This window comes from Macrotis lagotis, chromosome 1, assembly GCF_037893015.1.
Source record: "Macrotis lagotis isolate mMagLag1 chromosome 1, bilby.v1.9.chrom.fasta, whole genome shotgun sequence".
NCBI lineage: Eukaryota > Metazoa > Chordata > Mammalia > Peramelemorphia > Peramelidae > Macrotis > Macrotis lagotis.
Window position 1 is genome coordinate 899,172,056 of NC_133658.1, and position 16,277 is coordinate 899,188,332.

Genomic DNA, 16,277 nt, shown 5'->3' on the forward strand with positions numbered 1-16,277 from the left:
TGACACCTCATCACCCAACTTTGTATCACTGCCTCCTGATGGCTTAAGCTGTGGCAGAAGTACTTAGAGGCAGCTCAAGAAACGAAGGGGTGAAAGATTCAGGGTGACAGAAGGGCTCACTTTCCCCAGTATCAGACATCTCTGCAGTCCTGGGCGCCACCAAGCTTTGCCCCTGTGCTCCAAGGTCCAAGGTCAGCTGGCTGCCATCTTTCAGCTATTCAGCCGAGAGACCAGATTCTCCTCTAACTAATTAAATGGGGCACAGTCAGTTAATGTCTAACTTCAGTTCTATCTGATTGTCACACTTCATATCTTCAAGAAAAATGTTGGGAATGTCTTCTGAGCCCTCATTTAGAAGTGGCTGTGAAATGGGACATCTGCAATTCTAAGAATCTATTTTAAAAACAGTTTGGAAAGTGAAGGATTATAAGAAGTTAGGTTACTGGTCCAGACTCCCCGGCACACTTTGGCCATGGGAAGTTGTGACCAGTTGTACAGGGTTGAGCTAGGGAGGCAACAGGTTTTGCTGGACAATCCCCTTGTTACTCTGGTAGGCTGCTGCTAATCCCAACCTCCTGAGGGCAGCATGGAGATAGAATGAGAGCTTGGATATGGGGCCCTTTGCCAGCCTTCAGGCACTGGAAATGGAGGAACCATCATTATAACTTCCTCGTGACCCATTGCATGGGTTAGAAAATGCCCTCTAGCTTCTTGGACTCTCTTTTGGACCCATAGCTTCCACATAGACACAAGGTGCTCCCTTGTGGAAATGTTTGGCCTTGGAATTCTTTCCTTTCTCATTTTCTTTGAGATTACAACACTGAGTTCCCTCATGGGACAATCAGCAGCTGGTAAAGGATTTCAGAGCCTCAGTTGGATCTTCTTTCTCTTCCCATCATCCTCCTTTGGGGCCTCTTTGCCCTGGGCCAACCTTGGCTGGGCATCAGCTCTTTAAGAATGACTTGCTTTGCTTAGGGAGGCTTCTGAGAGATGGGTTTGGGGAAAGAGGATGAACAGGGCTCCAGACAGCCCACAGAAGGCAGAGAAACCACGTTATTGTTTTGACTTCCAGGGATTTGCTCAAGGTCCCCCATCATACTTGGATGCTTCCCCTCTCCCAGAGGAATGGAAGGTGTCAGCTGACCAAGCTCTCTGTCCTTTTTAGGTCCCCCAGCTAGAGTGTTGCACAGACGTGATGGACGTCAACGTTAGCTGCCCGGGCACTGACCAGTGTGCTTCAGGTAAAGCGAAGAGCTTGGACTGCCACGCCCCCCCCCCCCTGCAAGGGGCCTCCCCAAGGCTCTAGGGAGCATGGTCATCTCCTTTCCAAGGCAGTGGCAAATGGGGGCAATAAGAATCCATGCCATAACTGAAGGTCCTCCAATAATGAGGCACCCCTCAAGGATCTCTCAGCCTATAGAATTACCAAGGCCCCAATTCATGGAGTTAAGTCTGAGAGCAAGTTTCTATTATGACTCTATAGAGGGCTCAAGGCCAAAGAGCAGAAAGGGGAATTCTGAATTTTCTCAGAATGCACATCTTATGACCAAAGAAATCATCAGGCCTCACTTGTATCCTAGAGTCAAGAGATGCTGGTAGCAATCCCTCTTGTACTAACTCTCCCCACTGCTAACTGTCAGGGGAAAACTGATTATGTCCTCTTTTGGAAGGGGGGTACAGGTCCCTAAGTAAAGCTGTGCCATTGAGGCCGACTAGAGGCTCTTGGGTTGAGTCATCTGTCCCATCAGTGTTGTTAACAGTGGTTCTGGGCATCAAGCATCTGGAGCAACGGGGGGCTTCTGCAGCACTCCTGGTGTGGACTGAAGGCAGGTGCCTTCACAGTGTTTATGTTCCAGAGTGGAAGGTAGATTATACCTGAGAAAAGATAAACAGCTAACGGGGTGGTAGATTTTAGGGCCAGATGAATGCCTTCAGAGGCTGCAGTCAATTAGAAAAGAGGGTGCATGATCATCGGCCCAGATAGAGGGGTATGTGTGGGGTACACCCAGGGTGCCCCAGAAAGGAGGAGTGTTGGTGAGGGAGAGCAAAGGTCAGAAACTGATGGGTTGTGGGGGGCCTTGGATCACAGACTGCAGGCAGTGGGAAACCTGGGTGGGATGATGTGGGAGATGACAAGGGCTGAATCAGCAGACATGATAGTAGCCTAGGCTGATGGATCAGGGACCGAGGATGAAGTCAGGAAGACCCAGATTCCAATCTATCCTCTGCCATTTATTAGCCATGTGACCATCCACACCTAACCTCTCTTGAGTGTTAATAGATCGGATCATCCCTGTGGCTCCTACTTCCTCCTAGGGCTCAAATGGGATAATGTGAAAGTCTTTGCAAACTTTCAAGCATCATATAAATATTCCACAAAGGACAGTGCAGTTTAGTGAGGAGCTTAGGCAACACCTAAACAGTGGGTGGTACCTGAGGGCCACAGGAGCAAAAGAGGTTCTCAAGGGAATAGAGGCAGAAAAAAAAAAGATGGGGGGGGGGGAGATGAAAACACAGGGGCCAGCCACCAAGGGGGTGGGAGAGAAGAGGAGGAGGGAGGTCTCCGGCATGCTTGAGCAGGTGAGAGTCACACACAGAACTGACAGACCACAATCATCATCATTGGAAGGAATTCCCAGATTGAGAAACCAGCCCCTTTGTGAGACACTGAGAACTTATCAGGAAGGGAGGGCTTTGGTGGATATTCCAGAGGAAAAATCCACAGGAATTGGGAACTATCAGAAGAAAATCTGGGGGGTAGCTAGGTGGTGCAGTAGACAGAGTACTGGCCCTGGGAGGACCTGAGTTTAAATCCAGCCTCTGACAATAATTACCTAACTGTGTGACCTTAGGCAAGTCACTTAATCCCACTGCCTTAAAAAAAAACCAATATAGTAGAATGTGGAATTGGAATGAACTCAGGTTTCCAGACCTCAGAGGAAGTGGTTCCAATTTGGCTCAGGGGCACATCAAGTTTGAGGATTTTGAACTCTTAAGGATTTTTTTAGTCTCCCAAAGTTTGGACCTCTGAAAACTAGAGAGAAGAACCAGTCAGGCCTGCCATTGGGTAGACACACACACACACACACACCCTTTTCAGGTTTTTTCCATCTGACAAGATGAGGAGGCCAATTCCTTCCAACCTTCACAGGGACATCACAAGATCAACCTGTGAAAAAGCACTCAGAAGGGAATCCTGGTCCCCCCTCTGGCCCCCTCCCACTGACTTACCGGCCCTCCCTCCTCTCCCCTGCATAGGCTGCTACCGACACTGGAATGAGGATGGAAGCAGCAGCTGTGTTCGGTGCAGAAATGAAACTCTTCCCATTAATGGGGCTTACGTGGTGGAGTGTAGAAGCCGTGAGTCCCTTTGCATTGGATTTGGCCTAGTGGGTGGGTTTAGTTCAATTGTGGGAGTCCCACAGAGGACACTTTTCTCACTTCCGGCCAAGGTCCCAGCCACCCCCACAACCCCTAATCCATGCTACCCCAAACCCAGTCCTAGAAGGGGGGCTCTGATGAAGCTGGTGGAGACCCTCCCCTCACTGTGTCTGGCCTGCAGTTCTCACACTAGCCAGCAGAGTGTGATCATGGACCTCCCCTTTCTTACCTTATTGATAAATTGGAGTTCATTCAGCTGTCTCCCTGCAGAAATCGTCACCCTTGCCCACTGGCGTGTCTCATTCCTTCCAAAGATCTCCCTAAAAGCTCCCTCCTCCATGGCAACAGTTCATCCCGCACAGCCTCAGGCTTCCTTGAGAAGCTGGCTCATGGTGTACCCATAAGACCCAGGAGGCTTCTCTTTGAAGCTCCTGTCCCTCCATAATAGGATGACACCCCCCCCCCCAGACCAGGCCAGGGCTGAGTTTACAGACTGTGGGTCTAATAGATGTTTTTTCACCCTTAGTTGGCAACAAAGAAATTAATTTCACATCCTACAGAACCACAGTGACCCCTCTTCTGCAGAACCTGGGTAAGTCATTCTGCTCCTCAGGGCACTAGGGAATGCCCTCCCAAACTTACCTTTCCCCATCCCAGAGCCCACCCTGATGCCTCAGGTGTCAGGGCACGAGGCTGCAAGGTCAGAGCTTGGACTGAGTGGGCATCTTCCCGAGGAACTGTGTCCTTTGGCAATCTTCAGATGGTCAGTTCCACAAACAGAGAATTCCAAATTAGGACATTGTCTAAAACCCCCAAGTCTTGGGGTCCAGGGTCTGATTAAAGATGGAGAAGGCCAGTTTTAACCATCTTGGGGCAGTTGCTCCAGGCCAGGTCCTCCCCTTGCCCCTACCTCCTCCCCATTAACCTGTTGCCAGCTCCCTTCTGTGGCCATTGCACTGACATCCTTCTGGAAATTACTAATTAAATGAAGTGGCAGTGTTTCAGCATCAATGCCAGAATCCCTGGGTCCTCTCCACAGACAGTTCCCTTAGGAAACAGAAACCTCCACATGGGGTTGTTTGCAAAGAGCAGTGAGGAGAATGGCCACAGCTGGTCACCAGGATGAATGAAGGCTGCTCATGAAAGCCATGGTGCTTTCTCCTCTGGATGGTCACGTGATTGCACACCTTGGCAAGCGCACCAAGAGGGTGGGGCAGGTCCCCCATGATGCCCCCCTACCCCGTGCCTTCTTCAAGAGATAGACTGGCAGGGATCATCCTTGGAGGATTCTACCCTGCCATAGGCACCTTCAGCTTAGTGTCAGTCAAGGCCGCCACTGGACCCGCTCATCTTCTCGTCCCCAAGGCCTGGACATTGGGCCAGGAGCCTTCTGGCTGTGATGAGACCTTGAACCCAAACCTGGTTTTCTAATCAGGATTTCCATCAGAAGCCATAACTTTCCAGTAATCTTTCCTCTCTTCAGGGTCACACACTGGGGAAGTTGATGGGTGGCTTTCAATAGGTGTCGTGGGTTTGTTCTGGGAAAGGCCAGGTCTCCTTTGACCTGTCTCTCAAAGACGGCTGGGGTAGGGCTCCTCTTCTCCCATCCAGAAGTAGACTAAGGCATACCAGCACAGGAGTCCCTGTGTCCAGGTCACCTTCCAGCAGCAACAGCCCAAACTGGTACCCATTAAATCAAGCGCCCCCCCCCCCCCGGAACACTCCCCAGCGAGGCATGAGGAATTTCAGGGCTGGTTTTGGGTTTGAAAAGTATGTGATTAAAAAAACAAGTGCCTGGCTATTTGCATCCGCTCCTACAAATATTCTGGAGCCACCAGATGCCACCCGCTGCTCTCGCCCAGTAACAGAGATACTCAGAAACAGAAAATTCAATAGAGCCCACACGACTCTTGTTAGAGAGAAGTCGGTTTCCATGTATGGCAAAAATCAGAGCCAAGGCGCGTTTTGCCATTCTCGTTGGGATTTTGTCATTTCCCCAGCCTCTAAAAATAACCCTGAACCTCACCATGTGATTCCCTCCTCACTTGTAAACTCACCTCCCCAAGCAAGCATGTCAAAAAAGCACCTGCCCCATCATTTCCTGAAAGTTCCATTAACTTTCTGCCACCCTCTTCTGTCCTGCCAGGATTTTTCGATTTGACCAGTCACTAATTAAAGATTGAACACATCCTCTCTCTCTGTCTCTCTCTGCCTCTGCTTGCCTCTCTCCCCCTCCCCCCCCCACATCCCTCTCCGTCTCTTCCTCCATCTCTTCTCATCCTTGCCTTAGTACAGGAGGAAAGGCCTCACCCTGCCCCAGGCCCAGGCTCCTATAGGGCTCCTCAAGCAAGTTAATGAGAGGGATGAGCTAATAACTCTCTTCCTTCACCTTCAGCAGCCGGTGCCATACCCAGAATGACCTCTTTGGTGGAGAGGGAAGAGGTATCTCCTCCTTCCACAATGACCTCCAGAGGCTCCAGATGGTACTGGCACCTTCAGGGTGCAAGGGGAACAATAGGTGCTAGACGTGCATTAACGATTTCTGTGCCTGGGTTTGATAGGCCAACCTACTGAGTTACTGCTCCACCTCCCAGGGCCTGGCACCCTGGCCAGTTAACAGAGGGGAGAGACCTGGCCACATCTCCTCCATAACCCCATCTCCTTTGAATTCCAGGAGGCCCCCAGGTGGCCGTCTCCCTCTTCTTGGGCACCTTCTTCATCAGCTCCTGCCTCATCCTCACCGTTGCTTTGTTCTTCTACTTCAAACGCTCCAGTAAGCTCCCCCATTTCTTCTACAGAAGAAACAAAGGTATCTCCCGATCACCCTGTGTGTTACTCCTTTGCTTGCTGCTTGGGTGCTGCCCTGGGCCTCCTCTCCACTCCACGAGGTGCCTTCTGGGTCACCTCTTCTCAGCAGAAGGGCTAGCTCTGGAGAAGCCAATGGGAGGAGGTGGGTGCATAGGAGGAGATCAGAGTCTGGCCTGAGCTGAGGGGAAGTGCCTGGCTTTTTGTTGTTTTGTGCTTGCATTCCCAATCCAGGTCTGCTGGGTGTGGTGGGGAGGGAATGATAGGACTGCTGACTTTGGGGCTAGCTCAGATCCCCCCTGCTGGTGGGAGCCCCATTCATTTCCTCATCTGAGAAATGGGAACATTGACCTTAGCAACCAGCCTTGGAAAATAAGATCGTGTTTAGGGGAAATCGACCCTGGCCCGAGGCCTGCCCCCTGCCCCCTCCCCACATCCAAGATTTCTCATCCTCCTCGCAAACCAGGGAGACAGTTAAGGATTTAACAGAACCGAGACCATCTGTGTCAGAGGAAAAGAGGGGGCGGGTCGAGCACATGAGAACATCAGGGCAGGAAATTTGGCTCCAGGTTTCCCTGACAAGGAAAGCAAAGGCAAGCCAATAAGTTACATCCTTTCCATTTTCTGACAGCAGAGCCTCTCCAGACTCATATAGAAGGACCTATCTTTTTCTTTCTGGAAATAAATTCCCACAGAGATTGAACATGTGTGTCTTTGATCAGGAGGTGAAGACCTGGATTTGAATCCTAGCTCTGCCACTGACTCTGACTGACCTTGGGCAAGTCATCCGCTCTCTGGACCTCAGTTTCCTTTGTTCCAAATCTGAGCCCTAGCCTTCACACTCCTGAGACCCACTGCTGGTGGGCCCAGACAAAGGCCCTTAGAATATTTGCTCTGCCAACCACCACCCTGTGTTCTTTCACTGCCTAGCAGCCTGGTGGATAGTCCCGCCTCGGGTAATAGCCCTGTGACCTTGGACAAGCCACTTGTCTTCCTTTTTTCTCTGCTGTAAAATGTGATAGTGGGGTTTGCTGACCTCCCAGATCCCTTACAGTGTGGGCCTCCTGAGAGGCCCTCCTCCATCATTTTATAGAAGAGGAAACGGGCTTCATGAGCCCTGGTGGTCAGAGAGTTGGCACTAAGACCTTGGGCTCCTGTGCCAGATTCCTCACTCCAGACTGGAGTGTGCTACTACCTAGGGCATTTCAGGTGACTTGCCCTTCCCCTCCATGACTCCCTGGCCCTTTCTTGGTCCTTTGGGACCCAAGAACCAGGACCACCCTCCTGTGCCAGAGGATCCTTCCTTCAGGTCACAAGACACCAGTCTGGCCTTGCCATCTACAGTAACCGAGTGGCAGCTTTCCACGTTGGATGCATTCCTTCCCACTGGTGGCAGTGTAGCTCCAACATGAAACTCCCTTGCCCGCCCAGCTTGGCAGAGAATTCCAAGGGCTGCTCCTGGCAGTGCTTGGCCATGCCTGCTCTGTCCTGTCAGAGGCAGCTGGGGGGGAGGGAGACTCGGTCACCCAGCCCAGGACCAGATGGGCACCAGGCTCAGTTTGGGCTAGGGCCAGCTTCTCTTCCCTCCATGTAGCAGCTTGCAAAGGAGGGCAGGGGAAGAAGGGAAAGAAGGGTCTAGCTTGGGTTCAGCCCATATGCCACTCCACCACTTGCCCCAGAGCCACCAAGCTTGTGGGGCCTTTTGTCTGGGTGACTTGCCCAGGGAGTGCCAAAGGGACTCTCCTACAGCATAAACTCACATCACTCAGAAAAGGAAAATGATTTACCTGAGCCAGCGAAGCTTGTGTAGTGGCTTGTGTCTTTGCTGGGTTTGAGTTTTTCCTAATGGGAAGGGCTTCTCTCCACTTTGAAAGCCAATTACTGGACAGAAGAGCAACCAACATGGCAATAGACCCAGGGGTGCAAGGAGGCATGGGGGGTTCCTGACTTGAGGAAATGCTCTTCACACAAAAGTCTATAGGATAGATGGGAGCAAGAGAGCAGGAATCAGGGTGGGCCTCATGGCAGAGGTGACCTCACCGGGACATCTCAGGGAGATTTCAGAAGGTGGAGATGGGGAGGGAAGGTGATGCCCTCCTCCCACCATGGTTTGGTCATCTAAACGTTGTCTAAGTGGTCTCATGGGAAAAGTGGAAGGTCCTTGCAGGCTTGATGGGTTATCATAAGTCATCTAATCCCATCCCCTCATTTTATATAAGAATCACCAAGGACCAGAAGGAAGGGACTTGTCCAAGGTCACACAGATGGGAGTGACAGAAGTGGGATCTGAATCTAGGTCCTCAAAGTGCTCAGACTTCACCCAGTACAACTGATCTTGGGGTCCATCCTCCCCCCCATTTGCTTTTCCTGTGTAATGGTGTGTTTTCTTTTCTCCCTAGCATCTGTCCTACAGCCTGGAGAAACTGTAAGTAACACACACCCCCAAATACCCCTGTATCCCTCCCCTTTTAGCTGGGTTCACCCATGGTTGGGCTGTTGGAAATACAATGTATTTACCTTCTCCTTTTTTTTCCTCCCAAAGGCTGCCATGATACCACCTCCAAATTCATCAGGTAAAGTTTGATTTCCACAATTGAATTGTTTTTATGCCAGAAATATGTTCTTTCTCTTTTCAAGTTACAGCCTGGAGAACAAGTTAAGGATCCCAAGTCCTCTGTCCTTTAAAGGTCTAGATCCTGGGTTCATGGGCCTCTCTAAGAAAGGACTGATTCTGAATCTGGAGGGTCTGGGTTCCAATTCTACCTCAGCCCCAAGTTCTGTGCTTCCCCTTGCTGAACTTCAGTTTCCTCATTTGTAAAAGGAGGGGTTGAGACTCAATGACCCCTGAGGTCCCTTTGAGTTGCAGAGATGATTCTCTGATCCCTGACCATCTAGGACGCATTGAATTCAATTCAGTGAGCATCCCTTAGGCTTCTCTTTGTGCACAGGCCAGAGGTGGTTGACAAGCTCCTGCCCTTAGGCATCTTGCCCTCTGCCCTTGCTCAAGTTTGGACCTAAGTTTATTGCCAAATATGAAGGAAGGTTTTCTGGCTGGGAGTAAGGGGCAAGGCCGTCATGCTGTGCGCAGGTCCTGGGAAGGCTGGAGGCATCTTCACTCTCGTTCACTTCAGCAGACAATATCTATTAAACCCCTGCTGTTTGTGAGGTGGTAGACCCAGAACTGGGGATAGAGAGATGAAAAAGGGCCATTGGGACTTGGAGGCATGGGTGCTCTGCTCAAAGAGGGGGCTAAGAAGAGACTCTAAGAGTACTCTCAGTCAAGCATGGAGGGGTGGGGTCTAAGAAGGCTCATGTGCCTTCCAGGATGTTAACAGAGGCGAAGAGGAGGTCATTCTGGGCCTGGGGAGCTATCGAGGGGATGCCTGGCATCTGGTGGACTGGACAGTAACTTCAGTCCTCTCAAAGTCTGTTAAGACCCAGAATGACTTGGAGCCTTTATTACAGGAAGTCTCTTTAGATGACATTAGGCCATCTTTCTAGACCTCTTCCTTCCCCACCTCCACACTCCTGGGTCTTTCCTTGGTGCCCACCTGTCCCTCCCTCAAATATACAGATTTGAGATGATATACGGAGCTTCTTGAGGGGAGGGGCTGGTACCTCAGACCCAGTTTAGCGTCAGATACAAAGTAGGTCCTCAAAAACTGCTTATTTGATAAATCCAACCAATTGAGGAAAGGTCTTTAATTGCTGGCCATTCTTTAGGAGCAAGAGCAAGCTGCAGCCTCCCCAGGTCTCCCTTTCAGTCCAATCTTGCCTTTCTTTCCCACTTTTCTCCTTCCTTCCTTCCTTAATCTCCTTCGTTCCTTCCTCACCCTTTCCTCAATCCCCTCCTATCTTTCCTTCCCTCCCTCCATCCTTTCCAGCTCCTCAAAATGTCTAGAACCCTCCCTGGCCGTGCCCAGGCTCAGGGGCTGCCAGAAGGATTGACCTTAGTTTAGACCCAGTTTTCTGGTCTCTATTTCAGTTCGGAAGCCGCGCTATGTCCGACGGGATCGGTCCCTGAGCAGACCCACCACCCCCACCATGATCTCCTCCGTTGAGACGCGGGTCAGCAACGTTTAACTACCAAGGTTCACCCAAAGACTGTCCATGAACAATTTCAGCAAAGGGTCAGCACATAGCATCCATGGCAGCCACATCCCCAGCAAGCCCGATGCCTGCGTCAAGTGGGCCTGGGCCAAATGAAGCACGAAAGAGGCAGCAGGATCCAGAGGTGGTGACCCCAGTGAGAAGGAGCCCTGTGACCCTGCTGGTGCGCCTTTGAGATCTGCCTCTCATCCAGGCTTTTTGATCTGTCTCTTAGCAACAGATACTTGTTAAAAATCTACAGACAGCTTCACTTGCCTTGACTGAAAAGTCATTTTCTCCCATCTCCAGTATTGAAGTCTTTCCTGCAGCAGGGTGTCATGAGGACTGCCCTCCTCACCACACCCCACCCCAATCTATTCTGAGGAGCGGTCAGCCTGGCCAGTATCTGAATCCTGCACTGCACCTCCTCTCCATTCCCTCCCTGTCTCTCCTCAGAGCAGGCCATTTGGGAAGACCCTCCCCCCCCACCCCAAGTCCAGAGTTCAGAACCTTTCCCTTTTTCTGGAGACTTTGGCATCTTCTCTGTGTAGATGCCTCAGCAGCCCATCCTTGCTATGTAGGGTGAGCTGTGTGTTTCCTGCTCCCCTAACCAGGGAAAGTGGGACCCACTGACCCCGCAATGAAGGTTTTCTCATTGATCCCCACCGTCCTGCTCTGGGCAAGCCACCATCCAGCTTGCTCCTGAAATGGGCCGCCTGTCGGCTAAAGCAAAGGGGCCATCTTTTTCACAGAATGTTCATTCTGCTGCCTCATCCATGGGCAGGGTCCTGTTTGCAAGGTAGACCTGAAATAGCTGTGATCTACCTTGCTCCCAGATGAGGCTACCCAGAAGCCGCCTCATCTCCATCAGCTAGCTGCCAGCCAAGGCCCAGATACTTCAAGAGAGCAAACAAGCCGGACTGAGTGCCCCTCTTTTAATGAAATTTAGGTTTAGAATTCACATTTGACAAGGCAGGGTGACCATCAGCCCTCCCCAGTCCCAACCTGGCCAGGGAGCAGAAGTACAAGAGTACAAGAGGTAAATTAGTGGCTGTGTCAAGGAGCCCCTTCGGAAAGCACCAACACCCAGTCCTCCCCCTGCCCAGGTGTAATGGGGCCTGAGAGGGAGGGAAGACCTGGGAGAGAAAGGTGACTGTTCTCCCTGGGTGGGTTAGGGCCCCTCCTAGATCCCAGAATAGACAAAAGTGTAGCAATGCTGCTTGTAGGGCAGTTTTTGTAAAAACAGATCTCTGAGTTTTGTAAATGGAATCCACGTTCCTGTGAAGAGGGAGGACACTGATAGAATCCCTTGAGAACCTTTATCCAAACCGAAAAAGAGGAGCGACTGGGGTCCCCCCACCCCTGCTCTCTCATTTTGCTCCCATGATTGCAGATCAGTTGGGGGGGCAGTACTCTCTGAATGCACCATCGGTAATTTTATGCCTCTCCCATTTATAATGACGGATAGAGTTGGTCACTGAGCTCATCCTTTGAAGCCCAGAATCGAGGGCAGAAAGGGAGTCCCTTTTACAGAGAAGGAAACCAAGGCACAGGTGTCTGACTTACCTGTGTTCCCCAAGGTAATCAGCCACAGGGTTAGACCTTGAAAAAGTTGTGAACCCAACTTGAAAATTCTTCTGGAATGTCGAGGGAATCCCCCATACTGACTGCCCTATGACATTTACCCCTGCCAAGGACCAGTCTGGCTTCCATCCCAAGAAGGTTCACAGACCCATGGGTGGGGACTGAGCCAAGGAGCTTATAAACTATAACTGCCACAAGGCATGTATTTGTGCCACCAGGAACAGATGGCTCCATCACCAGAAAGCATGAGGACACCACCCATGTGGCATGGGGCGATGTTAACAATGCCTGGGTGTCCATGGGGGTTGTAGATAGCCACTGTCATTGCAAGTGGGTGCACCAATGTCCACTCAACTCCTGACCTCCACGGTCCTGGTCCAGGACCTGCCTGCCATGCAGAGAGGGGAGACCCCCCCCTTCTCAAACAGCCAGCTGGCACTTGGGCAGTACCAACCCTATGAATCCCTGTGCCATTTGGCCCACCAAGGCTTCATCCCAAGCCTCCCGCCTCGCCCCTTTGCACCACAATACTCAGTGTGATGTTTTGTATCTTTTTTTATTGCCAACTTTAATAAATGCTCATTTCCTGAGACATGAACTCAGTGGGATAATGATCCAGGAGCTGAGAATGGATGTATCATTCTTCTCTTCCCTTTCAATGATGGGAAAAGAAAGCCCTCTTGTAAGCTCCCTTCTTCCGGCCCCCAGGGTGGCTGTGCCCATCTCTTCTATTTCTGAATAGAAGATGAAAGGGTCAGATTCTGAATGGATGCCATCCTGCCACCCGGCCCCATGCATCTACTTCAGGCCCAAAGCTTCAGAAGTGCAGAGAAATCATCCAGGCCATTAGCAAATGGATGTCTTGTCACAGCGTCAAGATACTGTTCTGATTCCATCCTCGCGGCTTGGGGGCAGTGGGGGGCTACACCCTCTCCTAGTTGCTCAGGAGCGGGAGGGGGGGCTGCATCCCTTCCCAGTAGTGGGGGAGGGGTGCCAGAAAGGGCCTTGGACAGGTGAGAGAGTGTGGAATATATGTGGTGTAGAGGCTGCCAAGGTGTTTCCAAGATCTCCCTAGGGAGCTATTGGAACCACACAAGAGTCCCCAAGGAGGACATGGAGGCACATCTTACCTCCTGCAACCCTGAAGGTCATCTCTCGCAGCCAAACCTTTTATCATCAAAGTATGGTGGCTTTGGAGAGGGAGCTCAGCCCAAAGATATGAATGAATGTTAGGTGCACTTGGAAACGCCAAGTAATCTGTCAGCATGAACCGCCAGCATGTTTCGACTGATCCAGGAGAAGAGGGATTAGCTTCATTCACTGAGGCCCCAGCAGAGATGCAGATTTACTCGATGCCATGAAATTGGAAGGATCCAATGGCAGAATCTTATCTTTTGGGGGGTATGTTAAGTCATTGGGGTTAAGTGACTTGCCCAAGGTCACACAGCTATGTGTGTGAGGCCAGATTTGAAAGTTTGTCTTTTTTTTTTTGAGGAAGACCAATGACATCCTGGGGTGATGTCTCATCAAGGGAGCAGTGGGTGACCTTGGCCTCTCCCCCCCCCCCAAAGACTTGAGGAAAGACAACATTTAGGAGGCCGGAGAGCCACTGCAGTCCTAATACTGAAGGCCCACCTACGTTCTGACTCACTGAAATCCAAGCTAGGAACTAGGAAAATCCTCCCTATGGTAGGAATATTGGAAGCAGAGAGAAGCCCAAACCCTCCCTCTTGATAACATGGAGACCTTTCTATGAAGAAAGCTGAGGAAGGTCAGGAGAAGTGATCACAACCATCCAAAGAACTACAGGTCACTGTTAGTAACAGAATTCAGGAAGGAGAAGTCTGCTTAGACATCCATCCCCATAAGGGAGAAGTGGAATGGACATGCTTGGGAGGTGATGAGCTTCCCATCAGAAAGGGATCCAGCAACAGCTTGTAAAGCTGTGATGTGAGACTCAGCCAGGCTCAATTTCGAAGAGGCTTACGTCCATGCTGACCAGAGGGCCATGAGTTTTTCAGAAAGTCCTCTAGTGGGGGTGGCTAGGTGGCACAGTGGATAGAGCACCGGCTCTGGAGCCAGGAGTACCTGGGTTCAAATCTGGCCTCGGACACTTAATAATGACCTAGCTGTGTGGCCCTGGGCAAGCCACTTAACCCCATTTGCCTTGCAAAAAAAAAAAAACATCCTAAAAAAAAGTCCTCTAGTAGGTTGTAGAGGGGGAGTGATCCATAAGCCTTGGAAAGATGAATACTCTGGAGACTTCCACCCCAGTCCCTAGAGAATGTGACATCGTCTTGACTTGAAGTCACTGACTTGAGAGAAACCTAAAGGGAAGTATCCAACTCATTGCAATGTTTTATTGAGCCATCTTCAAGATACTGGGATCTTTCCATCTAAGAGAGACTGCTTTAAGACCATGCTCTAGAAGGAACCTCAGAGACCATCAACTCTCCCCCCTTTACTTTATAGAGGAGGAAACTGAGGCTCAAGACTAAAATTCTAAGTGGCATTGACAACATTTCATTTCATCTCCTTTGACCCCCATTCCAACATTCCTTGCAAAGAGGGATCCCCCTCTTTGGAAGTCTAGAAGCATCTCCTAGATGACCCCTTGTTTGATACTCACTAGAGGGAAATGACTAGAGGTCAGCCAAGATGACAATTAAGCACCCATCCAATTGGGAAATTAATTCTCCAAGGGAGATATGTGTGGACTGAACCTCCCCCCCCAGCACATGCTCCAGTTGCATTCTCATTGAATAATGGATCTTCCCTGGAAGCCAGGGAGACCTTAGAGACCATAGTCATGGAAAGGGTAAGGTAGAATCTGTCCTGAGGCTAGAGGTGGCAGCCCTCTGACAAATAGCCTCTACTCCTTTTAGCCATCCCTCTGGCACAGCTTATAATGACCTTCCCCTCAATGTATCATTTTCAAATTTGCATACACTTTGGTTAGCCCTGCCTCACAAGCCCTAGAAAATGCACCCTTGTGGTCTGGAGTTTGTGGACATAGGAAAAAAATGGAACCAGAGAAACAAGGGTTCTCTCACTAGTTAGAACTTCCTTTGTAGACACGCCACCCCCCAAAAAAAGAAACTCAGAATCACAGCATTAGAGAACTAGAAAAATTCTCAGAAGCTCTCTTGTTTACCACAGACAAAAGGAAAACTTCTGTATCTGAGAAGGGGTCATCCAGCCTCTGTTCAAAGAACCCCCAAAAGATGGAGGGGTCCCCTTTCATTTCCTAGGCACCTTGCACCTGCATCCTGCTTGCCCCACCCTAGTTGTGATTCTAGGATATGAGAGGAGTATGTGAAACATCAGTATCCCATATAGAAAACTCATATTTTGGAATCACTCGTCAGAGAAGGGACCACAACTAATAAGCTTCTAGATAGGAAGTGTGTGGGTTGGGGATGGGGAAGTGGAGTGGGAAGTAGCATTCCCCTATGCTCTGCCACCTTTGGAGATCTTTGAAATGCAAATCCTTTTGGAAAGTTTATCCTGGCAGGTTGGGTGGGGAAGTGGCTATCTGCCACCAGATACCATATGGCCAGAACAAGGATACTTATGGAGCCAGCTTCATTGAAGGACAATGTAGAAGGTGGCGCTCTTTTCTCTCCCTCCCTTCCCCCACCCTAACAAGCACTACTGGGGTGCTCAGAATGGTCTCCCAGGCCTCTAACCATCCACTCCCTCTACAAAGTGAATTTCTGAGCAAAGATCTGCTAGGTGGGTGGATGTTGAACAAGCTAGGGGGCAGGAGCCCTAGAGTGAGGATGAGTGAACAAGAGCTTTTCAGCCTTGTCTCACAGCTCTTGGGGTACCACTGGTCCCCACAGTCAAAGGATCTGACATCAAGTATCTCCCCTCCTCCTTCTCCTCCTCCTTGCTGGGCCAATTCCCCTTCCTCCTTCCAGGAAGTCACCAAGCTGAGCTGGTGACAGGATCAAATCCATGGCAACCACTCTGCTAGTCTCCATCCTACAGTGAAGTCATGAGCAGTCCTGTAGGGAGGAGGTGCCCAGGTCCTCATCCCCTCCCTCCTCCCATCTGCCAGCTACTCCAAGAACAGGGAGAGGAGCATGGGAAGTGGCTGTTCACATTAGTGCATTCATGGGATTGGAGATTTTCAAAGGAAGGGACTGGAGAGGTCACTTAGCCCACCCCTTTCATTTCACAGAATGAAGCCTTAGAGGAAGTAATATGTTCAAACCACCCAAGTGGGTAGTGACAGAATCCTGGACTTCTGATGCCAAGTGTTCTTTCTACTGTCAAACTCTCCCCAATTTCTCCAACCATCCCCAGCGGTGTGAATCCCTGCATCATCCAGACCCCTCCACAGACTTCAAAGCCAAGTTACTTTGGAATGGGCATCAGTTAGAACTTGGCAAAATAGAGAACAGTAGCAGTAG

At 50.5% G+C, this 16,277-nt stretch overlaps 1 protein-coding gene across 4 annotated transcripts in view; it reads left to right on the top strand.

Moving 5' to 3' along the window:
• The window catches only part of C1H1orf159 (chromosome 1 C1orf159 homolog), a 29,443-nt gene extending 16,955 nt beyond the window's left edge, over nucleotides 1–12,488 (top strand). For 3 of the 4 annotated variants that reach the window (XM_074218786.1, XM_074218785.1, XM_074218789.1), the window contains 7 exons: nucleotides 1,166–1,241; nucleotides 3,259–3,360; nucleotides 3,908–3,973; nucleotides 6,056–6,190; nucleotides 8,586–8,611; nucleotides 8,729–8,759; nucleotides 10,172–12,488. In XM_074218786.1, the coding sequence (XP_074074887.1) occupies nucleotides 1,166–1,241; nucleotides 3,259–3,360; nucleotides 3,908–3,973; nucleotides 6,056–6,190; nucleotides 8,586–8,611; nucleotides 8,729–8,759; nucleotides 10,172–10,269 (534 nt within the window). In that variant the 3' untranslated portion in view covers nucleotides 10,270–12,488. The remainder of the gene's footprint in view (nucleotides 1–1,165; nucleotides 1,242–3,258; nucleotides 3,361–3,907; nucleotides 3,974–6,055; nucleotides 6,191–8,585; nucleotides 8,612–8,728; nucleotides 8,760–10,171) is intronic. The other variant, XM_074218788.1, reaches the window with a different exon arrangement.
• The last annotated feature ends 3,789 nt before the right edge of the window (nucleotides 12,489–16,277 follow it).